We start from the raw sequence: 8,679 nt of genomic DNA, 5'->3' as shown, positions 1-8,679 counted from the left end.
AAAACAGCATCATATCTGGTCGGTTGTTCTACAACCTGTTTTTGTTTTCTATTTGAAAGATAGCATGGTTATTTACAATGCTGAAGCTCAGAACAGAACATTTGACGAGCATTAGATATCACTCTTGCATATACCACCTATTTGGAAAGAAACTTCAGTTGTCGCATCAAATCATTTTGCAAAAAGAAACTTTACCTTTCCCCACTCAGCATTGAGGCCACTGCACCTCATTTTCAAATATATCATCTTTGATCCCAACTCCATTTCCACTTTCTTCTTCAAATAGGTCTCTTCTGGCCCAAAAGCAGCCAAATATGAAGCATATCTGTTGAAGATTGTCTGCATTGCCTTCACATATTCTTCTGGCAGTTGTTTCACATTCTGCCAAAACCTAATGATCAGAATCAACCAAACAAATAGTGACTGAAACCATCAGATCCATTGCATTTCATGTTACCTCGCCGCTAGCCCCAATGGCATCATCCATCTCCATTTTCAGTGACATGATAATTCCTGTGAATTCCTCAACCGCCTCTGCTGCTCGGAATACGTTTTTCAGAACATCCTGGGCAGCCTTGTCCTCAGTATTCTTAGACAATGCATTCTTTACATCTTCAACGACTGCAGGTGGGAGCTCATTCCAGTTTGTGGCCATTAAGTCCTTAAAAGCACGTTCAATCTCTGGGTCTTTTATAACAGGCATATGCGCAACATCTTCGCTGAAAGAACGAGTACCCCCGAGGTGCATTGCAAAAGGATGCGGGTGATCTATGCGAAAGATATATCGAGTACATAAGAATTTCAAGATTAACCCAACAGAAAGCTTTCAACACAGGTCATAAAATAGGAATGAAACAGTATGAAGATATAGTACATAGGGAAACATGAAACCAATAAATCACAACATCCATTGTTCATTTTATTTTCAAGGCTTCCTTATTATCAGCAAGAGGGATAGCCTAAGAACAATCTGATACATCAGAAACAGATAAGAAGAACATTTCAGTCTTCTTATCCCAGACCTGTCAATGGAAAATATTTACCTCAAGTAAATCAAAACCCAAAAAGAGAAGTATTTACCGCTTGGGAATCAAGGATGAGTACCGGAATACAAGGACCAGTTTTACATTCTTCGAAGAAGAATTTACTGGTCATCTGGTAAAACAGGGAGATCAAGTTTTCCCAGACTTCCTTTCTTTCCCCCTTTTCTATCCCCTCCTAAGTTAAATCATAAACCGTAAACAGATATAAAACTCAAACTCTGGGATGACAAGCTTTCTATTAATGAGTTCTGGGAGAAAATTGAAAGGCGCTTCTCCACAAACAGTCATTAACATGTCCACAATTATAGCAATTTAGGGAAAAATTTACCTTTTCCTTTTGCTAGACAGAACCAGAATCAACATGACTAAAAAGCCACTAATTCCAAACTTCATATTATATGTTAAACGGGTTATGTGATTACTGCTTTGGAACCATGCTAAGAGTTTGCCCCAATTCCACCTCCATATTCCAGTCTATATCTGACAAAAACTCTCATCAAACTAAGTTTTAACTCATTATTCAAAGTCCCCAAACCCTACCATATCTATAATTGGGATTCGCCAATCCTAGCTCAAAGCCTCACGCTGATTACTAATGAAAAATCGGGCAATTTCACTTAACGCAATAGAAATCACAGAATCTTAAATACATATTTATATATATCAGAAATGAACAGGTGCAGAGCCATATCTATCGCTCATATCGAGAGAGAACAAATATTCAACACATAACTACAACGTCCAACTCGGATAAAAGTAGAAAATGAACGGGATACATAAAAAAAGGTACTTTGTCTAGGTGAAGAGGCGACGGTTGAAGGGGAAGAGAAATGGAGGTGGCGCATATGGTGGCTGACGGCGGCGCCAGCAGCTACGGTGGAGGAGGAAAAAGCTTGAGATCTGCGGAAGATTGACCGGCACAACGATCTCATCAGCATCATTTTCTCCATTATTTTCTATAACTTTCTCCGAAATGCTCTGCTCGACGATTGAGTAGAGAAGTTTTGCGAGGTTTTTTGGAATGAGATTGATTGATTTCGACACTTCTATTCGGAGTACTCTCGTCTTAATTCTTTTTATTTATTCAATATTTTGCCTCGCACAACCACCTTTTTATCCTTTTAACCCTCATAAAACTAAGTATCGCACTTTTTGCCCTAAAATTTGGTGTAACTTTTAGGGATGCCAATCGATCGAGTTTGAGCAATATCTTAAATAGGAGCATCAAAAATATTTAAAACCGTGCGGAACCACTCCAATCCAATTGAATCGAACTAGTTTTTATAATTTATTTTTAAAATTATAATTTTAAATTTAGAGTAAAATCAAACAGCACTATTGATTTGGTTTTAATTTATAACTTAAAAAGATTACCAAAAATCGAACCGCGTCTCATAATATATAATTAATTTTTTGAATTATATATATAATAATTTCATAAAATAATTAAATTTTTAGAAGAATTTCATATTCGAATTATATAAAAATTCATATGTTATTAAAGATCCACATTACAAAGCCCATTTTTATCAAATTTATATTTGAATTTTTATACATATATATATAAATAATTCTTTAAGGCATTCAAATTTTAAACTCATTTGATGATTGTCTCAATTTTTTATTTATTTTTTTCTCTTTTTTTTTTCTCCCCCTTTTCGTCATTTCTCTTTTCTCTCTTACCATTTTCTTTTTTCTATTTTTCTGTTTTTTATTTTTATTCTTTCTAAAATCGACTATTGGCATTTGTTAGATTAAGTGTTTCATAATGTTGGTTATTCTTGTATGCTACATACAAACACTTTTTTCATTTATTAATTTTTATTAGTCTCAACATCTTATTTTTGTTATAAATATTAAAACCGCCAAATCGCCCGAACCCGCATAAAACTGCACTTTTAATTTTAATTTTAAAAGTGACAATTTAAAAAATTATTTTATTAAACCGTTAATGCAAATTCAATTTAAAAATAGGTTTAAAAAATTGAAATCGTATTATGAGCACCCCTAATTTTAAGCATTACTAGTTGTAGTGGTACGCCGTTTTTATGTGAATATAATAAATAATTTATATTTCAAAATATATTATAAATAAGAATAAAATATATGAACCAGCACGTCACATTAAAAAATAAATAAATAAATAAATAAAAAGAACTAACTAATTAAAACTTAACAAGTTGATTATGTCAATTATCTTATCTGTTGAACGGTATTTTTTAAATCATAAAAAATTAAAACGACAATATGCATTAACCGTTATTTGAAGAATACAAATGATCTTTCTTTTTTTCATATTAATTTAGATATTGGAGATCGAATTGAATAAGTTATCAACTCACTACTTCATTGGTCAATCGAATTTAAAAAAAAATAATAATTGACTTGAACATATATATAAGTTAACTAAAAAGACGGAGCCAACAAAATATAAGTTTTATACAAATAAATGTTTCAATTTAACATAATATATATTTCACTTGGAAATAATAGATAAATTCATATTTTGATATGTTAACAAACTAATTCATCATTTAGTTTTCTAATTTAATTCGTCGTCCTCAAAATTCAAGTATTAAGTCATATAACGTAAAAAGAATAAATAATGTAAAAGAAATCATATTTTATAACAAAAAAAAATGGCAAGATTCATATTTCAATAAAAATTACTCGACTAAATTAAATACTTTCAAAAATCGCATCATTACAAATCAATAAATATTAACTAGTTTAATTCTAATAAAAGCTGCAAATTGATCCAAATATTAAAAAAATGAAATTGAGTTTGACTCGCTACATTTGATTTATATTTTTTAAAATTATTACAGATTATATATTTTAAACATAATATTATCACAACCTCCTAAATAAGATATAGTAATATTATTGAAAAATCTGTAATAAATTTTTATGATGATGTTTTAAAGTTTTAAGTAGAAATCATTCTAGAAAATGCATATTTTAAGAAGTCCCTTTGGACCTTTGGTGTTAGTACAACATGTTAAGTAAAACGCCACCAATTTTAACATTTTCTTAAAACGTAAGAAAAAGCCAATAATGATTTTTACTTCCTACAAACTAGATAGAGACGTGATTTATTTTAAAAGTTCATTTAATATATAACATGTCACATGCGCGCGCACACACATTTATATATATATATATATTGGATAAAATGCAAGTTACTCTCCTAATATTCAAGAAAAGAGAAAAAATTAATAAAATATCTCCCGTGCTTTAAAAAACAAAGCAAAAAAATTCAATCTAAAATGGGTTGATAGTTGATAGGGTGTTGATATGCTTAATTTTTCAAAATACTGAATGATAATTTGCTAATTTTTTTTACAGAATTTTTTAATTATAGGAAGATAAATTACATTTGACATCTTCATTTACAAATAAATTTTTGTAATTGAAAGCTCATTTAGAATGTTGTTCGAAAAATTTCAAAATTATCATATAAAACCGCTAAACATCAATGATTACTTGTAAGAGTGATACAATAAAATCACAGAAAACTGACATTTCATATCAAATCAAAATAATCGACTATTAATTTTAGGACAGGGGCAGTATTCTTAATCTCGTGTACGACTATATTTGGACTTGACGTCGACAAACTTGAGACCTATGTCGTAGTCACATGCGATGTTGATTCGGACAAAGTGAAAATATGTCTGGAGATCAATGTAGCAAACATAAAGAAAGAGAGAAAGAAAAACATAAACAAGACTGTCTGAAACTGCAGCACATCTGAGTTTATACATTTTCCAGAAGTTCCAAAAGTTCTCATAATAGAACAAATTGTTGTACAGTTTTTCACAATACAATTCCCAAATATTAACATATTTACTTAGTTATATTGATCGAATACAAGGTAGCTCGCCAATGCTGATTTCAGTTAGTATTCAGTGATTCATCAGAGAATTCGATTTTTCATACACCGATAGATTGAGCGGTCTCCTCCTCGTCTGCAGCATATAATATTTTCTTGACTTCCACAACAATCTGCAACAAGTTCGGAGAAAATGCAAATGCTTAAGATTCGCGATATATTTACAGCTTGTTGAGCAGTAAAGAACAGATAATTTCATGGAAACTGCATAAATCTTGTCAACATTTGATGCATCAAATAGCTAAGAGTAGAGTGTGTAACTCAATCTTTTTTTACTCTTGAATATTAACTTGTCACAATATAAAGCCTGCCCCAAGACCAAGCGACTGTTGGTTCATCTATTTTAATACAAACCGATCTTGAGCAAACGTAAGAGAATTCTTTCAAAGCCACACAAATCTTTTGTCTTGCAATTACCTACATTACACCCCTCTTATATAAAACATGACTCCGGGAATGCAACTTACTATTCAGTAATCACAAAATTTTGGAATAATTGCATCCATTCAAAAGAGAAGAGTTAATGTAGTGTTTCTAGTCCTATGAAATATTTTTCTGCAATAAAATCATGCTTTGATGTTCAAAGCATGCCAGTAGCTGTTAGAAAGCAAAAGTCAAAAATTACCCCTGAGTAACCAAATCATTGAAGCTACTCAAAGGTCGACGTCGAGGTTATAAGACACCACAAGCACAAGCATATAAGTTAAAGCTTACATCATTACATGATTCTTTGGAGTTAAACAATCCATAGATTCATAAAATAACAGAAGTTCGTACCGGATTATCTTCTACCTCAGGCGACTGACAAAGTATTTCTATGTCACGTAATTTTTCATAGTAAAAGTCTCGTTCCTTTTCCAGGCCTTCGACAGAAAGCTTGAGATCCGAAACCTGGATATCGTGCAATCTCGTCAAAACAAAGCACTAAATCAAAGTTCGAAAAGAAAGCAGAATGTTCCGAACTAAATTTACCTCCTTTGTCAATGCTTTAATCTCCAATGAAGGATTGACAGCTGAAGGGACACCTGACTTCCCTTGTTTGGCGCCTGCAAATCAATAAACATGTTAAACAAGAATGCTAGCATTTAAAAGTATGAAATAATAGGCCAAAAGGAAAAAAAGAAGGATAATAGATGTATTACTTGTACATCTTCTAAGAACCGTATAATCTCCTTCAGATGAGCTGGAATTGACGGAGTTGTTTGTTTGTAATGACTTGTGGTTCTTCTGAGAACCCTTGATGCTTCTCTCCTTTCCACCTTTAGTTCTGCGCTCCACGGGGTCGTAATTCCTAGGAAACCCGATGCCATTAGAAAAAATATAGGTAAGGTGGGAACTAATATTAAGTGAGACGAAGGTGTAAAGGAGATATTACTCGTTCATTAGGCCACCGTTAACGGAATCACAATAGCGCTTCAGCCATTGTAAGAACTCCAAGTTGTCCAATGGTCGCCCTTTGACAAGTCTGTTTACCTCAATATGCTGCAACAGTTTAAGTAAAAGATCAACTTTGTGTACTAGATCCAATGCACTGTATTGTAGACCAAAAACACAAACACCGGAAGACATGAAGAAAGAAAAGGAAGAATAGGGATGCAGAGACCTTGTCGATTTTGAGTTTGTTAAAAACATCCTGAAGTACTTTGTAGTTCTGGATGAAATCGTATTCAGTCTTAGCGTCGAAGTTCACCTACCACAAACTGATGTCAGTAACGCCGTAAACTATTAGCACATTGCGGAACAAGAAGTAAACAGTTGAGTTGTCACCTTGTGCATTGGAACAACTCCTGGGTAAGTCATGTCCATCATCTGACATTGGACAGCTCCAGATGCAGCCTAAGTGAAATGCTTTTAATGAGAACGTATTGCAATACTAATTACAACTTGAGATTCTTCAATCAACCACGAAAAGGGACATCATTTCTCAGACAATCTCACATGAGAAGATACAAAGAAAAAAGATACAAATCATTGCACCACCTTACTCTTTAACAAAAAGTTGATGAACTGGAGGATCAATTGCGCTTTCAACGTAACAAAGGATTAATATCCCATCTACTCCTTAGGCTGGTCTAACAAAGATTGCAGGTAATTTTAATATGTCTCAAGTTGAAGAAAACATGTACAACAGATTTAATTAAGCAACTGCAGGTTTTCTCCTTTTGAATCAATTGTTGAGCATAGAAATCTCGATTGACAGGTTAACTCATGGTTGCAGCAGAAAAACTCATCTTCGAATAATTCAGTGGGCAAAGAGCATACGTTACAACATATAGGCTATTCTTCGATATGATATATCATTATATTGGCATCATTTATCGAGAAAACATATGGAAATACCTCAGAAATCAATGATTATCATTGTCAACTTAATTAAACAACACAAAGGTATCCTTCATTTTTCGGCATCTATTAGAATGAATAAGAAGCCACTGCAATGGTTTGTCGTTTGGAAAAAAACCCCCAAGAAAACTCAGGATTACATAATTTCAGTGATTCTTTCAAGATGGACAAGATTGCCAAAGAATGTATATAATGCTACATTTGGGTTGATGGATTTAAAACTAAAAATTTCAGGTCCCTAGTAACAAATCCATAGAATTTATTTGGATAATTCTAAATAGAAAAGATTTCAAATACTTCACCTCTAAATTTGAATTATGTTTAATTTGTTTCAAATTCTTCTAATATGGAGTAATTTGAAATCCGTATTCCAAATCCTCCTTTCAAATTCAGATCCATCAATCCATATATAGTCTAATAAAATTCCAAAAAATTGTCAATGTATTTGATTCAGTCAACATATTAGCCAACAAGCAGATTTTACAGCAAAACACCATAACAAAGTTTAGTAAATGCACCTATTTTCATGGAAAAGGTACCCCTTATTTCAGATTTGGAAAATAATCACACAAACTAATTACCTTCTCTTTATGTAAAAAAAAAAAAGGAAAATAACATCCCATCATGAGCCAAAAGAAGAAAAGGGAAAATAAATATATAAATGAAAAATAACAACCACCATTGCAGACACCAATGAACCAATTATTCAAGAAAATAGAGACAAGCTAGAAATATCGTGTAAAATTCTCTTCAAGAGAACAAATTAAAGCAAAAAAAATTCATCAAGCATCCTCATAAAAATATAAATCAAGAATCACAATACAGGATCCCAAAATTGCCACATTAATCCAGAATTAAAAAACAACCAAGTTGGAGAAAACCAAATTCCAATTCATCAAAGGGGGGAATGGGTTTCACTTTGCTGGCATTTCTTAATTACCTCTTCAACACGAGTGAAATTAAGCTGAAGCCTGGCGTTGATCCATGAAAGAATCTCATTCCTCCCAACAAAGTATGCACTATCCATCATCCCTATATTTGACGCCATTATTTAAAACAATAACAAGAATTATCCCAAGGAAAAAGAACAACCCTTCAGAATTCTTCACCAGCCGCTTCAAGACTTATACATGCAAATGCATGTACCCAGCGTGAGAGAGAGAGGGAGAGAGACTCTTGGCTTGTAACCCCAAAAAGAAAAAAAGAAATTGGGTCGAAGTTAAAAGGAGAGTTGATGAATGAATTGATGGAGAGGAAGGAAGTGCTGATGAAATTTGGATATATTTGCTGCAATAAATGTTCCAAGAATAGTAAACAATTCAAATGAAAGTCACCCTTTTCAGGCGAAACGCCACCCCAAAAAAAAAAAAAAAAAAAAAAAAAAAAAAAAAAAAAAAA

At 32.5% G+C, this 8,679-nt stretch overlaps 2 protein-coding genes across 2 annotated transcripts in view; both read right to left on the bottom strand.

Moving 5' to 3' along the window:
• Positions 1–2,111, bottom strand: part of LOC105168778 (succinate dehydrogenase subunit 5, mitochondrial) — a 2,777-nt gene extending 666 nt beyond the window's left edge. The window contains exons 1-3 of the mRNA XM_011088926.2: positions 1,834–2,111; positions 458–768; positions 196–381 (exon numbers count right to left, since the gene is read on the bottom strand). Coding sequence (XP_011087228.1) covers positions 196–381; positions 458–768; positions 1,834–1,993 — 657 coding nt within the window. The 5' untranslated portion in view covers positions 1,994–2,111. The remainder of the gene's footprint in view (positions 1–195; positions 382–457; positions 769–1,833) is intronic.
• On the bottom strand, positions 4,751–8,404 carry LOC105168777 (microtubule-associated protein RP/EB family member 1A; the record flags this gene model as incomplete). The annotated part of the gene is given in 8 exon segments (XM_011088924.2): positions 4,751–5,051; positions 5,716–5,829; positions 5,911–5,984; positions 6,081–6,229; positions 6,314–6,420; positions 6,542–6,628; positions 6,706–6,774; positions 8,222–8,404. Coding segments are annotated over 8 exon segments (780 nt in total). The 3' UTR covers positions 4,751–4,979.

Source organism: Sesamum indicum, linkage group LG8 (assembly GCF_000512975.1).
Source record: "Sesamum indicum cultivar Zhongzhi No. 13 linkage group LG8, S_indicum_v1.0, whole genome shotgun sequence".
Lineage (NCBI taxonomy): Eukaryota > Viridiplantae > Streptophyta > Magnoliopsida > Lamiales > Pedaliaceae > Sesamum > Sesamum indicum.
This window is presented reverse-complemented; position numbering and strand designations above follow the sequence as displayed.